The sequence below is a fragment of the Myotis daubentonii genome, chromosome 11 (genome assembly GCF_963259705.1).
Source record: "Myotis daubentonii chromosome 11, mMyoDau2.1, whole genome shotgun sequence".
Classification (NCBI taxonomy): Eukaryota; Metazoa; Chordata; class Mammalia; order Chiroptera; family Vespertilionidae; genus Myotis; species Myotis daubentonii.
In genome coordinates, this window is record NC_081850.1 from 43,447,697 (window position 1) to 43,465,532 (window position 17,836).

General features: G+C 44.9%; 1 protein-coding gene across 12 annotated transcripts in view; it reads right to left on the reverse strand.

Annotated features, from left to right (window-relative positions):
- The window catches only part of PRUNE2 (prune homolog 2 with BCH domain), a 218,409-nt gene that overhangs the window by 67,463 nt on the left and 133,110 nt on the right, over window positions 1-17,836 (reverse strand). For 10 of the 12 annotated variants that reach the window (XM_059656949.1, XM_059656954.1, XM_059656951.1 and 7 more), the window contains 3 exons: window positions 16,212-16,370; window positions 7,752-14,298; window positions 6,394-7,150 (listed from right to left, as the gene is read on the reverse strand). In XM_059656949.1, the coding sequence (XP_059512932.1) occupies window positions 6,394-7,150; window positions 7,752-14,298; window positions 16,212-16,370 (7,463 nt within the window). Of the gene's footprint in view, window positions 1-1,151; window positions 1,528-3,724; window positions 5,044-6,393; window positions 7,151-7,751; window positions 14,299-16,211; window positions 16,371-17,836 lie in introns of those variants that run through there. The other 2 variants (XM_059656961.1, XM_059656959.1) reach the window with 2 other exon arrangements.

Sequence of the window (17,836 nt, forward strand, 5' to 3'; positions counted from 1 at the left end):
GAAGATCTGAGGCTGGCTGTCCCCTGGCAGGTCACCACTCCTCTCACTGTGGCCCTCTCAACCCCAAATTCCTCTTGTGGTAATCACCTCCCCCTCCTCACCTCTGAGGCCTAAGAAAAGTAAGATCTGTACTGTTACTATCCCTGGGTTACTGCACTATTCCTGTGGGTTCCTTACACTTTGCCTGCATCTTTACAAATGCCCCCTTCATTAAATATTTCTCAGATTATCCTCACTTGAATGTGCCATCTCTTTCCTGCCGGGTCCCTGATACATGAATACATCCTGCTTTTAAGAGCCATGGTTTCTCCTTTTCCTAAAATGCTGTCAATGTTCATGAAGGCCTTTTTTTCTAACATTAGTTTTGACATTCCGCCATTCCAGCCAGAGAAGTACCTTGGATTTTTCCCTCAAACTAGGAGCCAACACAACACAAAGGGGCTCCTCTGTGGGAGTCCCTCCCACAGGACAGCTGAGTTGTGCCACCTCGTCTCGGTGCCCGTGCTTTCTCTTGCTATAAAATGCCTCACCACAAAATACCACATCTATAAATATCTGAAAAACTCAAATGCACATTGAGGGGCTTTGTTTCTCTCATGTCCCTCTGGCCTCCGGCCACTCAGGTTGGCCTCACACACCACAGTTGGGGGGCAGCCCACACACGATAGTAGCTCTCACTGATTGGCTGTGGTGGGAAACGTGTTCAGGGGTGGGCGAACCAAGCTCAGAAGGTCACGTGACAGTGTAAAGGGTCAGAGCCACGTTCTGACTCAGTTATTCTCAAACTATCTCGGTGGGAACTTGGGCTATTAAACTTGATGTGCCTTTTAATGGGATCATGGGGGAATAGGGATAAATGCATCAACCTATAAAAGATGTTCAAGAACGTGGCTGTTGTGGCCTGTGTGTCTGAGCTGGAAGGAAGACTTACATCCAAGTCCCAACTTGACCACTTTCTCATTTCTGGAGGACATTAAACAGCTCGCGTAAGTCAGTTTATGAATTAGGGGTAATAAAACTTGCCCAATCTCAAGTGGCAATTGGGTGGACCAAAGAAAATAATATATTTGTCTATCCGTAAGCACTTATTGGACGTCTGGGTTGGGCTGGTCAGATGTGCAGAGGTGGCAGGGATAGGGGTGGGATGAGGGGGAGACACCAAAAATAAATTTTATTTTTTTTAAAAAAGGAGACTAAGGCCTGAATTAAAGTGCAAATTTAAAGACTTTTCATGGTAATTATCACCACCAATTCACCAAACACACCAAATAATCAAATACAATTACAAAAATAAATGAACACAGAGCAACAAGTCTGGTCTCCTCGGTTTAGTCCAGGGCAAAGCCAATAATCAGTGAATAAACAAGGGATTGCTGTAGTTTATGGAGTATCAACTTACATCGAAGAAAGGACAAATGTTTGGAGCTGGGATACAGCCCATCCAAACAGCGGGACCCAGAGCGGGGGCAGAGTGTGCTCAAAGAGCCTGATTCTTCTCTGAGTGCCCAAACGTATCATCACTCAACACTGAGAGAAAGAGGGAACGGATGATTACTTTACCTGTTTTTCATTTTCAACATTCACATGGATGTGAGACCCAATGTACTAACTCCTCGACCAGAAGTCCTGGACAGAAAAAGCCTGAATTTAGAGGACTCATGAAAAACATAAAAAGATCAAATGGGGTCAGAGGGAAGAATATGAATTCTTTCCCATAGTCTCGTCACACAGAAATAAAGTTCAAAATCGACTAATTTAAAAAGAAAGAATGCACAGAAATCACCACAAGAAGCAGGTTGTGTGGAATATGAAATATATTGTGTTTGAAGGTGATTTTTATTTTAATGAGTACCAAGTAAACCACCTCTCAGAGCTAGGAGACAAGGTATAGGTCCATAAATATAAGGATCAGTTTACTGCCAGATACTGTTTCAAAAGTACATGTTACAACAGCTACTCCTCCCCTCTCCCCCCTCACTCCTCTCCCCACCAGCCCCCGCTGCATGTATCTACTAAAGATTGGGTAAGTATTGTCAGTTTTCTTAGTCCTCTGGGAAATTATTTCCTTGCCCCAAACCTATAGAAAGCCAATATATTTGTATATCAATTGTTCTGTTTTTATATAATTCAGATGGTTAGTTTACAAATGGTAATGGTTTCATGCCTGCTTAGCCTGTAGTTCCGGCTTTTGAATATAACCTGTGATGATTAATGTTACATGTCAACTTGGCTAGGCTATGGTGCTCAGTTCTTTGGTCAAACACCCCTCTAACTATTGCTATGAAGGCATTTTTCAGATGTGATTAGCATTGAAACCAGCAGACTTTGAGTAAGGCAGACTATCCTCCAGACCATGAGTGGGCCTCATCTAATCAATTGAAGGCCTAAGAGCAAAGTCTCAAGATTCCCCCAAAAGAAGGAATTCTTCTCAAATCTGAAACCCAGAGACTCCACTGTCCTGCAGAATTTGGACTCAAGATTGTCACAACTCTTGCCTGAATTTCTAGCCCATGGCCTGTCCTATAGACTTCAGTCCCTAAAATTGTGTAAGCCAATTCCAATTCCTTGAAACAGTTTCTATCTACTCAATCATTTCATCTATCTGTCTGTCTATCACCTATCTATCTATCTATCTATCTATCTATCTATCTATCTATCTAATCTCCTATTGCTCCTATTGGCTCTGCTTCTCTGGAGAACCCTGACTATATATAATCAAAGTATCCCTTCTTCATATGATATCCTTGCAACAGTGCCTTCTTTTTAAAAGAAACATATCAATGGTTCTTAATCTTCAGAAAAGTCCGTGTGCTGCTGATTACACTGCAGATGTTCTCTGTGACCGCACAGGAAAGCTCAGGCCCGTCCATCACTCTCAGGAATTAGTGAGCGATCCTGAGCTGGGGGGTGGGGGCATCTACAGCTGGGGAATGACCAAGGTGTTGGCAAAAGCCCCTGGGAAGACTGAATTTAGGGAACTAGAACACTGCGCTGAAAATCATAGGGTGAGAGTTGAGGCACTCACAGTAAGTTTTGTGAAAAAGAATTAGTAGGTGGAGGATGAGGAGAAAAAGCACCTCATCTTCCTCAGGTTTTGAAAAGCCTCCTGCTCTCAAAACAGTGAATGCTGGGAGGGGCTGTGCTTGGATGAGCGGAGGGCAAGAAGCCAATTTGTAGCTAGTGTGTCACATCACAGCCTATTTCTATTTTTTGTTTGATTTTTATTGATTTCAGAGAGAGGAAAGGAGAGAGAGAGAGAGAGAACGATAGACACATCAATGATGAGAGAGAAGCATGGATTGGCTGCCTCCTGTACATTCCCTACTGGGGATCAAGCCCACAACCCAGGCATGTGCCCTGACTGGGAATTGAACCCTGACCTCCTGGTTCATGGGTTAATGCTCAACCACTGAGCAACATTGGCTGGGGCTACTTCTGTTTTTGAAGACCAGGTTTTTTATTTTTATTTTTTTTCAGAGAAGAAAGGGGAGAGATAGAAACATCAATGAGAAGAGAGAATCATTGAGCGGCTGCCTCCTGTATGCCCCCTACTGTGGATCAAGCCTGCAATCCAGGCATGTGCCCTTGACAGGAATGGAACCTGGGACCCTTCAGTCTGCAGGCCGATGCTCCATTCACTGAGCCAAACCAGCTAGGGCTGAAGACCCGGTTAATGTGGCTGGCCTCTCCCCCTGCCCCCCCGCCCCCCCCCCCCCCCGTGCCTTTCTAGATCATGACCTTCATTTAATGTCCATCTCGAACTGCACCCTGTGGGGTGCAGTGTAACTTTCATGGGCATTAGGCACTTTTGCCTTCATGGGCTCCTTCCTTCGTTTAAACAAAAAAATTAAAAATTTATTTTACATCCTGTTGGCAGAAAGAAATATAATCCACAAAGGAGTATACAGTAATAATTTTTTTGTCCTTCTGACTTTCAAAGAAATTCAAAGCCTCTCCTGATCCCCTTCGAGTATAATGGGCCTTGGGAATTCTGCCTCCTGGTCTTATTGGACAATAAGCTGTCCCGGATTCCTCCATAGAAATGCCTCCCCTCTTACGTACTAGCATCAACACACACTCTGGACACAGAGAGTCTCAAATGCAAACTCCAGTGTCTTCACTTTCTAACTATAAACCAGAGCAAGTGACCAAACCTTTTGCACATCAGTTTCCTCCTTTGTATACTTCTTACCTCACACAGTTGCCATAGTAATGTGAAATCATGCATACATAGTGCTTAGCACCTGGTCCATGGCAAATGCTTGTAATTGGCAACTATTTCTGTTTAAGCTGACGTTGGTCATTAACTACCTTCATTTAAGTATTACCCTATTATTTACCTTTTCAGTTATGTTTAAGTCCCTTATTAAATGTAAATCCCTAGAGGGCTAGGAATAAGTTTTAGACCAGTGGTTCTCAGAACTTTTATTGTGCATCAGGGTCATCTGGTGGAGGTATTGAAATACGGATGACTGGACCCCATCTGAGTTCTTGAGTCGGGAGGTCTGGTGTGGGGCTGGTAATCCACATTTATAACTAATATGCAGGTGATGCTGACGCTGCTGGGTTTTGGACCCCCCTTAGAGAATCACTGCTTCAGACAATTCTGCCTCCTCCAAAATCTAGCACAGAGGGAAGTTTTGAAGTACTAATATTTATATACTACTATTAATGCTGGTAATAACACTAGAGTTGTAATAATACAAATATTTCCAAGTAAATTATTTATGCAACAGGTACTACAAATGCCAGCAGGAAAATCATCCAACTGTGAGACAACTTTCATTACAGCAGGAGCTGAACAGAAAGGGCTGCACAGAGAAACCTGATTGAAAGTAGAGGGGCACGTGGCAAAATGCAATACTCTCATCTGTTTGACTTCAGGGCCATGTGCAAAATGCAGACAAGAAGCCAAACAGTAGCTCAGCCAACTCCAGGCTGCCTGCATTCTTAGCTCAATCTATAACAATGCCAGCAGGGCTGCTGGGATCCATCTGCTGCTCTCTTTCTGATAACGGATCTGGGGTCTCTGGAAGGAAATAGCTTGACAGGAAGAAAAAAAGATTAGACCAACTGAAAATGCTGGATTTATGAAGCTTCACTTGAATCTGGTATAGCTTTTAACTCTTTATGGCCTTTGACTAAGCCTCAACATACCCCTGCTATTCTGTGTGTCCTCCATTCCCTTCCTTCCTGGAGAAACGTAATTTTTGAATACCAAAGCTCTCCTGGGTGTATCATGGCCACACACAAATTTAATTTGCAGGATTTAATACTGATGGAAGGCTTGACATCCTCCAGCCCAACCCACTGGTTTTACAGATGAGGAGACTTAAGCCTAGGGTTATCCTAAAATGCATAACCGACATGATAGCATCAGGCTGGAGTCCAGATTCCTTGACCGGCCGTGGCTACGTATTGTGTATACTCCTTTATACTCCCAAAATGAATAGACAAAAGTGATATGTTTTTTTTCTCACTACATTTTAAGGGGAAAACATGATTCTCCCCTTTACTTAAGTTACTTTTCACAATTTGCCCTTTTGTCTCTGGAGGCAGGAGAGCAAATAAAGAGAAACACAAACAACTCTAAACAGTGTCAGCAGGGCCTGGAAGCTTGAGGGCAGGGGCGGCATCCTGTTCCCTGCTATGTCCATGGCTACCCAGACACTCAGCACAGAGCAGATTCCAAAAACCATGTGGTGAGTGAATGGATGGATAAATGAATCACTGGTTTAATGGTGGTTTGTTGATTTTCCAGCCAATCAGGGAATGAAGTTTCACACTAAGACATTAAGCCTGCTGTGGAGTCTCCTTATTCCCACTAGTAAGTTAAATACTTGTATAAAACCAGAATCTCCTTTTCTGTGTGTCTGCTGGAAAGTATAGTCTTTGGGGGTAAAAAAACAAACAAACCCAGACTGTTCACGCTGGTTACTTAATTCTAGGCAAGTCATAGAATCTTTCTGATCCTTAAGTCCCCTCCCGCCATCAGTATGGGTAAAATAAAGAGAATAATACCTACTACCTCGGGGTTGCTGTAAGGATTAAATAAGATAATGGTGCCCCTGCCTGGTGCTATGAATAAATGTTAGTGCCCTTCCCACTCCAGTTCCAATGGCTTGTAGAAGGCTGATACTGGTGTTGAGCAGGACAAATATTGGGAGGGTAAGTGTAAGATCCTGGGTGGACACTGAGGGGCTTTTTTGGCTGAAAATATATACAAATCATGGTTATCATTATAGCTACCCAGCAGCTACTTTTATTGATGGCATGCTCTGCAAAAAATATAAGCAAAACTAGGTATTCTTAATATCTCATCATCCCTCACCGTTTCCCTGGTTTCTAATAAAATCATTTTCAGGAAGAAAGTAAATTTAGTTTTTTGCTTACCCATTTGGTCTTGGTTTCCTTGTTCTGGGCTCAAGAAACTCTGTTTCCTCCTCCATTTCTGTCTCAGGGATTATGTTTTTCTGCGAAGGCTGTGGTGAAAGCATTTCCCATTCATTGTCATGGGCAACAGTCTGCAACATAACTGTATCTGGGCCAGCCCTGCCTCCGCTCTTGCTCTTCTGAGATTGGCTGCACAGACCAGAGGCCTCCTCTATTGCTACAGATTCTAGAGGCTTTGTTTCTTCCAGAGCCTGCATTTGGGGACTCATGCCCAAGTTGTGATCAGAGGCTGGCTCCACAGCCCTCTCAGACCCTTCGTCCCTAGCTTCTGACGATGGATTGCCAACCTCACTATGGCCCAAGACCATCCAACTCTGTTCTTGCCCAGGGCTTTCAAAAGATGATCTCTTATCAACTTCAGAAGACATGTTCTCTGCAGAATGATCTTGTCTTTCACTTAAGGAGTCGGACTGACAAGCGTCTGGGAAGTTTGCTACTTGAGTTCCTAGCAGCTCCGTTTGTTTGGAACCTGCGTGAAACTCTGTCGATTCCGATGTGCTTTCTCTTGCTTCAGAGGCCTCTGGCTCTGGGGGTGAATTTTCTTCATGGTTTACAAGGATGTAGTCCAGGTGTTGTGCTTGATGGTCTTCATTCTTCTCCGTGTTCCTTTCTTCTCCGAATTCTGGTTTAATCTGCTCAGGCTCTTGGGTAGGAATCACTGCTTCTTCTTCAAACTCGAATATTCCCTTGCTGGCACCTAAACGTGGAAGATGAGGTGAGAAGGGGAGAAACAAGGCTTAATTAACACATTATGTGATTTGTGATCTTTGCAAATGATCCATCTAAGGAGAGATAATTTAAGAAATATCTGTTTAACAGATGGCAGCCAGAGGTGAGGTAGCGGAGAGGCTGGGTGCAAAAGGTGAAGGGATTAGGAAATAGATTGGTAGTTACAGAATAGTCACAGGGATGTAAAGTACAGCGTAGGGAATATAGTCAATCATACTGTAATAACTAAGAGGGTACTTAAAATATCAGAGGAACACTATGTAAAGTATAGGATTGTCTAACCACTATTCTGTATACCTAAAACTATTACAAAGTAATACTGAATGTAAACTGTAATAAAGATATTTTATACCAAAAAAATGTTTAATCTTCTCACGTACTCTCAAAGATAGGTATTATACAAGGAGGAGATGTTGCTGCTGTAATATAGGACTTAGCTAGGTAGGCATGCCTTGCAAATATAGTTAGTTCCCATTTACCCACACCGGTAGGAAGAGTATGTTTTGCAAATGGGTTAATTGAATGAAAGCAGCAGTTTCTGGGAGTTGGTGGAATGGGCTGGTTCTTACCGTTTGATGGTCCTATGTCTCCACCTGCTGGTGAATCTGAATTATCTGTTTCTACTTCCCAGTCAATGTTTGATGGAGACAACTCCACGTTGGAATCACCTCTGACGGGAAAAGAAACTGACTCAGGGTCTTCATGAATATGCAGTACAACCAGCTGGTGTCCAGGTTGGCTGATTTGGGTCTCAGTGTGGCTTTCCTTGCTTCTTTGATCAGGTAGAGTGGAAAGCAATATCTCTCCTGCTTCACTCCCCATAGACTTATCCTCTGGAGTCCCAGCTTCCTCTGTGGTTTTGACACCACGAGCAGGTTCTGTGAGGTAGGACAAATCAAAGGGAGGCGTGTAAGGTGCCAGTGATTGCTTCAGAGCATCTTCTTCCATGGGGTGGTCACCACCATAGAGAAAGTGTTCAGGCTCTTTCATGAAATCTTCTTCAATATTTTGGCCCATGACATCACATTCAAAATCACCCCACGAGGCTTCAGATGAACAGATATCTTGCTTCCCAGCATCCCCATCCACTGGCGTATCAGGATTGCCTTCTGATAGTGTCAGTTTACTCATGTCATCTATGGTTCCCGTGGACGTGTTGAGACCTGAGGCATCGCTGAAACTGATGCCTTCGCTTACATCCAGACAAGTGTCCGAGACTGGCAGAGCGTCGGGAACTGAGGCAGGGTCCCCAGCAGTCAATGGCTGCACGAGGTCCAACAAGGCTGCTTCCCCTGTCTGACTTTCAGGAGAAAAGTCCTCTGAGATCCAAGAGCTGTTGCCATCCATGGTTGGCTCTTGGTGAGTTACAAAAATAGCGGTTCCCACCTTTTTAATCATTGGGATTGTTCTGTCTATGGGCTCCCAAATTGGTGCCATCTCTGGGTCGGCTCCTTCTTCTGATGCTTTTAAACCTGTGTTGTTTTCATCATTTATTTCAGAAGGTTCGGGAGAACCACTGTGAGAGGCGGCAGGCTGAGATGAGCCATTTGTGTTTACTTGATCGCTCGTGGGAGGCAGTGGAATTTTGTTTTCAGAACATGGTTCTGAACTGTATGGAACAAATTCCTGCCCAGGCTCGTGACTGGGTTCTTCATCCAGCTTTGGCTCGGTGAGATGTAACTCATTGGCTTCCCCTTCAGGTCCCATCCTAGCGCTGATGTGCAGCCCAGTCTCTTGCTTGGCTTCATGATCATGACAAATATCAGGGCTGTTGGAAGCCTGAGAATTGCTGTCCTGGTCACAGTGAGTCAGTATATCAGGATTCTCACCATCTGCTTTCAAACTGAAGGGCTGCTTAGCATCCATCCACAAGTCAGGCGAAGCTGAGGCCAACTGCCCACCCTCTTGAAAGTTGCCATGTAAGATATCTGGAACAAATGTGCTTTGGGGGCCCTCACTGGGGGTAGAGCCATCCCATTCAGCCCCTGACTTCTTTATCAACTGGGTAGAAGAACTGACGGCAGGGGAATCTTTGGAGGCAATGCATGAATTTGTCATTTCACTGGGGTACGATTTTGCTTCCTCCCACCAATTTGTTTCTTGACACTCAATAGTTGAGACATTAGATGTAACACATTTATTTTCATCTATGTGAGTAAATGCTGGGTCTGGCTGATCCCAGACCGGCACCACTGCATCATGACACTGCTCTTGGCTAGGTGTTTCAGAAGTGAGTTTGTCACCAGCAGAAGACATGAAAGTTTGCTCTCTGGGATCCTTTTCTTTAATTTGGTCCAATATTACAAGCTGGCTAAGCTGATCAGCTTCTGGATCTGGCTGCCGTGGTTGAATGTTCCAAAGTTGCTCATGGGCGTTCTCCGTATTACTATCCAGAAAGGGTGACTGATGTTCATCACTGAAAGGATTAGTACAATGTGTGTCCATGGATTCCATATCACCCTGAATGGGTATGCCCCAGGGACCCATGTGTTGGTATACGGAAGAATTCATCTCTAGCATACCACCTGAGTTGGATAGCTCCCCTTCAAATGCACTCTCAGTTGGTGGCCCTTCCTGAAGAGATGCATTCCACCACTCAGTGCTCTCAGCTGGGAAGTCAAGCATTTCCAGTTTAGAATTATTTTCATTCTTTGGTTCAGTTTTGGGAGATATTTGCCATATGATATTTCCTGTCTTCCCTGTTTCTGGAGATCTCGTCTCCTGATCTACTGCTATCATCTGTGTTTCAGTCTCCTTTAGTGGTGAGAAATTAGAGTGATCAGGGCTGCTTTGTGGATTGTCACAGAATGGGTTTGATGTGTTCTCATTCTCTGCTGGTCCTGAACTGCCTATGTAGGCAGATAATTCCTCAGACTTGGGATCTGCCATGTCCAAGAATTTAGATTCATTTAATGAGTCCAAAGCTTGGGGTTCACTCTGAGCAACCTGGCAAGTGACCAAATGGCTCTCTTCCTCCACTGACTCCTCATCGCCTACGCTATCATCGTCGGAACCTGAGCTTGCTGACGTGAACTTGGCATCCTCCGGCTGAACAGCGTCAGGAATATCACGTTCATTTTTCTCCTGATGGCTAACCACTAGATTTCTTTCCTGATATGCACCTGAATATTCAGAATATTTGCCTGTTTCCGGGCTGGATAAAGAGGAAAAGGAATCACCATCTATTGAGTCATTCCATATCTCTAAATATGTAGGCACCTTGTGACCTAAGCTCCTTTCAAACTTGTCCATGCTGTTTTTCTCCGAGTCCTTGATTTCGGTAATTACTTCTAATTGGCTGTCAGCAGTAATTAGTCCAGATTCTTGGTGATTCTGTTTACTCCAGTCATCTTGAGTCTCCTTCTGACGCCCAGTATTGGGTTCATGATCCCAAGAAAGCTGTGCAGCCGAAGAATCATTGAGGTCAGGACTTGATGCACTGGAATGTGAATACTCACTAGAAACACTCTCTCTGTCATAATTTCCTGAAGAACTGGCTCCTGGAGGCCTGTTTTCAGCACTCTTACCTTCAAGATTCTCAGTTATCTCAGAACTTGTGCAACTGACCTGCACATCACTGTCTGTAGGGCCATCCCAAACATCAAGGCTTTGGGGACATGCAGGAGGTGGCTCTTGGTTCACTTTCTCTGGCCCCAGAATGTTACATTCTTCAGTTATCTCGACATCCATTTCAGGTAAAGATACATTTTTTGTTAAAGTCAGCTTATCTGAAATTTCAGTAGTTTCACCTGGATTTCTGTGATTCATGAGTTGCTTTTCACAGGTCTCTTTTGCCTGTAGGTGGTCTGTGGACACATCTGTTTGCACATCACAGGGGTCTGAATTGTAAGAGCCCTCCTCATGCTCTAGACCCTCCTGGGATTCCTCAGTTTGAGGACTTGAAGTTACTGAATGAGAGCTGATTTTGCTTGACTCGTCGCAGATTTCTTCATGTTCAGATACAACTAGGGGAGAGCATTCCTGGTCGCCTTGCCCTTTTCCAGAAGTTCCCGAGGCTCCATCCATCACCCCCTCCTCGCTCAGGTGCTCCCTATCAACAGCTCTGTGGGTTTCTGTCTCACCCTCACTTTGTCCATAGCGAGGACCTTCCCAGGGATCTGAGCATACAACATGCCCTGGATTCTCCAGCCTGGTTGTCAGGGATGCCGCTGTATCTCCTGGCAGGTCTCCTCTGCATGTGTTTTCCTCGTCTGGACCAAGTGCTCCTGACTCACTGGCTCCAGAGGATTCTAGCACATCTGGGATGGTACTGTCCTTAATTTTTTCTGAAGCACTGGGAGTTTCGGGAGGCACTCCGCTTTGTTCTGAATCTGTAACATATGATGGGCTTGGTTGCATTAATGATGACATGTCGTTATCTCTCATGACAGAATCCCAAATACTATTTGCGATGAGCTGTCCGCTCTTTTCATTCAGCACGTGATGTGCGCTGGGAGCGGTGTCCTTGCTGTGCTCATAAGAAGCAGGGCGCCCCCAGTCTGCCTGGGTTGCTTCCTGATACTCCGTGCCCCACGGTTCTAGCTGTCTCACTGAAAATCGGGTTTCGGGTTCGGAACCTTCAGCTGTGTGTCCTTGTGCTTGACCTTCACCAGGGATCGCCACACCTGCGCTGCAGTCATCCCAGTCCAAGTCGTTATCCGAGATGGTGGCAGTGGACTGAGTGTCCTCCAGAATCACTCTGTTCCACAAGTCGAGGTTGTCGGGGGCCGCCTGCCGGGAGTTGGTGTTGCTGTGCAGGAGCGTGAGCTGCCGGTTGGTTTCGTTGTACAGCTGCATCATGCTGGGGTTGTCGTAACTGGACTGGCTGCTCTCCCCAACGTCCTCCTCCACGGAGACGTCCTTGTCATCTGTGGGCTCTGTCTTGAGTACATCTTCATCTGGGTTGTCAGTGGCATTTCTTTCGGAACTATTATCTGCATGAGGTGGAGCCCACATTTCTAGGTTCCCAGGACCTGAGCTAATTCGATGTCTAGGCGGCTGCAGTGGTGACTGAGGAGGGATTTCAGCCTCTTCTGTGGGAGAGTTAGCATCTTTTGACTCAAAACCTCCCTCGTTAGCAAGTGGTTTCTTTTCGGTTTCTTTTTCATCTCCAGCAAATGTTGGTGATGTATAGGAATCGGAGGTGGAGTAGTTGGTATCTAAGGGGGAAGGCACCGAATCTTCCCCTATGTTGGAGGCACTGTAATCGGAACACTCATAGGACAGGAAGGAATCTTCCCAAGGAGCTAAGATGTCTGACCCTCTCTTCCTGATACTCTCCTCAAAAAGGTTCCACGAATCTACCTTTTCATAGAGTTTTCCCCTAATTTTTGGATCCATGCCACCATCCTGATCTTCCTTTGTGGGCTTAGAACTATTCCATGCGTGATCTGGATCAGACCTGGGGTCTCCAGGTATGAGGATGTCAGCCCTGGAGTCATGGTTCTTTTGGCCCCAGATCTCTGGAGCTGTTTCATTACTTGCCTCACGGGGCGACCTATCCACCAGGTCTTCTGCAGGAAAAGAATACCCACTTTTTGCCACGACCCACTCATTTGGGTCTCTCACAGAAGGTGACTCCCCACTCGTTGGGTGCAGATTCCAGGTATTTTTTAGAGCCTCGGTGTCATTTTCTTTACCAAATGCACCCCAGGCTGGGAATGACACTGTGGCAGCTGGTTCACCGCCATCCACGGGGTTGCCCCACGGCTCAGGCATTGCTGTGGGGGAGCGATCTGAGCGCCACAGAGCAGCAAAGTCTTCGATCAGATGGTTTGTTCCCTGAGGAGAGGCGTCTGGCAAATGTGACTTCTCAGTGGGCAGGTTCTGAAACTGCAAGCTTTCCTCATGTTGGTCTTGAATGTTCTTGTTGCCCAGCCCAGGCTGACCAAATTCTGACTCCCAGGGACCTGGCTTTGAGCATTCAAGGCTCTTTGGTTGAAATATAGAATCGGAGGCTCTCCTATCCACAGGGCTTGGCTTATGATCTTTCCAGGACTCGGGGCTCTGGAAGACGGACTCCTGTTCACTGGAGCTCCACGTATCTGCAATAGTTTTAGAGTCAATTTCCAAACCACCCCACCAGCTGCTGCACCGCGCACGAGGCTGAGGTGGCCCTGTGTGACCTGCGTCGACTATTTTTGGGGCCATGTCTTCTGAACAGAGTAGGGTTGGGTCTTCCGTGGATGGTGAGCTTTCTACAAAGCTATTCATAGGTGTTGGTGGGACTCTCTTTCCAGGAGAAAGAGACTCCTCTCCCACAAAATTTGTCAGGCTCGAATTTCTTTGAGAGTGATCCCCGGGGCTTTCTTGTTGCTGGACAAACTCCTCATCAAATTCCACAAGGTTATCTTTGCCAGCCTCCGACAAAAGCGAGCTGGATGAATAATTAGACATGTTCATTCCCATCCCACTGAGTCCTTTAGGCCCCAAGGGGAGCTGTCCTTCTGACGAATCGCTGTTGGGGAAGAAGTCATCTGATGGGGAGTAGTCAGCAGAATGGGAAGATGGCTGGGACTGTCCAGAAACCATGGGTGTTCGGTCAAAGTTGAAGAGGTCAAAGTGTTCCCCATGTTCTCTGGACAGGGCGTGCTCCTCCACCACTGCCCCTTCGGGGATGGGACTGTAGGAATCAAACCCTGGGAGGAGGCTATGGTGAGGCCCGGCAGCTTCTCCCACTGGACTGTCATCGCTGAGGAAAACCGAGCTCTCCTTGGATGAACGGCTGCTCCTAATGGTGGCCAACCCGCTGTCTGGGCTAACGAGGTCTGTGTTGACATCCACCTGGGCCTGGTTAGAATCGTTGAGATCTGGAGGGTTTTCTATGAAATTCCCAGAGTTGGGCTGTGGCTCTATGTCGGAGCCATACAGCTCCATAATCCCAGACGACCCCTGGGAGAGGGGGGCGCTGCCTGCCACGGCTTCGGTGGAAGACGTCCGGCTGTTGGAGATCATCTCTGGACACCTCCGATTGATGACTTCCTTGACAAGGAGAACCACCTGGTCACAAGTCACGGCAGGGTTCTCCTGCTGGTACACCAGGATCTCATCACAGCCACATTCAAAGGGCTCCAGCTCTAGGCAAAGATTCTGACACTCTTCCAGCTCACAGCAAATCTGTTAGGGAAACACAGGGGGTTTGCATGAGCACTCAGGTACTCTCTGCTCTTTGCAACTCCTTTTTCTTAATTTTTCTTAATATAAAATTAATCTGTGTTCATCTGTCTTTAAAGAAGAATTCAAATAACTGAAAATTGTATGATGCATGGAAAGTCCCACCAAACAGACCACCAACTCTTTCTCTAATCCTATCAAATTGGCTTTTTATTGAACTCAAAATGCAGGGGCTCACTTTTGCTGGATTCTGAGAGTTGTAGGAAAAGAGATCTAAAACCACATAAATCTTTTCCTTAGTGTAATATAACACCATCTTCCAACAGAAGTGGAAGTGTGAAAAAAAGGGTAATTTTTTTCAAATTTGAAAAACACACACAGAAATAATGCTGGTTGCTGACAAGGACTAGTGGGAAAGCTCCCTGGTTTTAGGAAGTGTTGGGGATATTTTCACATGGAGCTTTTGAAATGGTCCCACAGGATTAGTGAAGGTAACAACATCCGCAGCAGCAGAAGCAAGAACAATAATCATAAGTAACTACAGAGCTTGCATAGATAATACTAGTGATTAATAATGAACATTTATTGAATGTTTTCCTATGCCAAGCCCAGTTCTAAAGGTTTTATATGCATTATCTCCTTTAATCTTCATGGCAATTCTACAAGGTAGGAACTCTTCACCCCCGTTTTGACAATGAGTAAACGGAGACCCAGGACGATGAAATACCTTGACCAACCACATGCAGCTAACAAGTGAAGGAGCCACATTTTGAACTCAGACAGTCGAGATGCAGATGCTGACCTGTGACTAACAGTGACCACAGGAACAAAGAGGGCTTCCTCAGGGGTGAGTAGTCCTGACTCTGTATTGCTCTAGGTTCCAAAGAGCTGTCTCTGGTGGGGAGGCTGGGTGAGGAAAGGAGAGGTGGGGTGGAGGCAGCCAAGGGCTTCTAACCCCTTCTTCTGCTCTTCTATGTTGGTCTTTTTAAGATTAACCTTTAAACAATTGATTTGCTACTAATTGTCATGTGTAAAACCACCATACTGAAGGCTGAGGAGACCTAACTCCTGTCCATAGGAAAATAAAATCCAGCTTTGAAACCCAAGGCAGAACAAAGCACTGAAGAGGCCTCAGGCTGATGACACAATGCACAGTATGGGTCAGAAAGAGGTGCCAAATGCATCTGTAGCAGGGACAGGGGACTCTTTCATATTTGGACATGAGAAAGCACAGGGCAGCCTTATAGTCAAGAAAGCCTAGATAGGTCTCTTAAGACGGGAATGAGGATGCAGAAAAGTCGAGACTTTGCCCCTTGCCACCTGTGGATACATGAGGTGTCTAATCCATTAGCAAGGAAAGACTGGTTGATGAACCCATTCTAGGCCATGGTATTCATATTATAATGAATCGTGTATGCTCTCATATTACTTATTGAATACACCTGGTTTGGTATTTTGATGAATTTTGTCTACATTTTATATACTTTCCATAGGCTTGTGTTAAAAGATTCAGCTCTCAACTGAGAGGGTCCAACTGATTACCCAGTCAGAATTCTAGTACCTAGAGGCTAACTTTGATTAAAGCATCAAAGTTACTCAACACTGGGCACCAACACAGGCATTCAGGCAGGGACTAAGAAAACAGCACCCAAAGGAAGACTGGCCCTTGTTTGGATAAGAAAGCTATAATCTATCCCCCTTTATGGATTCATTCCAGAAGAGAATGGTTATGGGGTTCTTTTAAACGGCCTAATGTATAAAATACCCCCAACAATTCTTAAAACTCAAACTCTAGGACTTTTTCTCCTGGGCCATTTTCCTTATGCCACCAATCCATTCCCATCCTCCACCACCTGCTCTGAGAGCAAGCAGGTCAGGATGCAGTGAAACGTACCAGGGTTGGAGGAGATCCTTACCTGACTGCACAGCTCTAGGTTCTCGGAGTACACAGCAATCTGTCGTCTTGGCTGCTGCTCCTCCGATAGATAGCTGGCCAAGAGGATGAGGACATCAAAACCGAACTTGTCTGCAAATGCTTTCAAATCACTGGTGATATTGCCGTGAAAAACACAGTTCTGAAACAACAACAGGCAATTTGATATTAATGTCAAACTACTCAGCTTTGGGCGGTTTGCCACAAATTTGTCCAGTCCTATGCTGTATTGCGACAGAGATATATTATTAGACACAAGTGAAATAAACACTTCGAGGAAGTTAGGAAAGTTTCATGCGATGGCTTAAGACGTACCTTGCTTGTTTGTTTTCCTAAAACAAAGAAAGGAAGGAGCCTTTGCCGTGATTATTAAGAATAGTTTAGATAAGAAACAGATACCTTAATAAGATCTCTGTTTTCCCCCTAAAATATTTATTCAAATACTGACTTTCATTTCAAATACTGACATTTTATCTTATTGATCCAGGACATAGGAATGTCTGCTATTATTGCAACTTATCATTAGAAAAATAGCAATTAGGGAATTATTGTTCTTTCCTATAATGTTTTCTAATGATTATTATTAACTTGAAGCAGAATTCATAAGGATGAACCTAGCTGAGTTTACTGAATGCTTTTTACCCCCTTTTTAAAAAATCAGACCTCTTATTATACACGTGTATTCAGTAGATGTCTAGAAGATTGTGTAAAGGCTGTGATGTCAGATCTGCTTGTTCTATGTGGGAATAAGGAGAAATGAATAACTGCAGAAAAGTCAACTGCTACCACGGAGTACCCAGACCTATGGCTCACCTTCTCGGAAAGTGTGCTGTCCTTTTCAAGTTTGATGAACTACAACGAGAACCATTTTGCTGGCATGGGTGCCTCTTTTTCTTAAAGAAACACAGTGAAGACCAATGCTTGGCATATACTAGTGGCTCAAGAAATGTCTATTGAATGGAGAGACACATATACAAAATCAACCTGTGCTACGTAATCCTCCATCATGGCATATATGTAGCATTACATATAATCGTTACATATAATCAATCAACTGACAGTGTATTGTGCTACTTGATGAAAATCACCATGATAATGCACTCAAGATAAAGAATTCCATTAATTTTTTTCTGATGACAAAAGTCATCAGAATTATACATGCCCTTGGTAAAGTATTAAAGCAATACCACATGAAGTGGAAGTGCCACATACCCCCTCCTCAGATAACTAGCTCAACAGCACAGTGCATATAGGTGCGGATTTGTTCATGCCCAGATTAATGTTTGTATGTTGTAGCTCTTTGAAATGTGTGGATATGATGTTTGTGGCTTAGACTATTTACTAGACTATTTAAAATATCCATATCACATGTCCTCTAATTCTACTGAGTTCACGCTCAAGGTCTCTGAGCCCCTAAGAGGGTACAAGGGGCACTTGGCAGATTTGTGGGCTCAGCCCATCACCAGCTTCCACACCCCAAGGGGCCTTTGTTTTTTACTCCTGCGGCAGCCACTCTTATTGGCATCTCACGAGGCCACTTTCATTCACTTCTTGGTTACAAGGAATTGCACATGGGAATTCACAAAGGCCTCAGAATATATTGCTGAT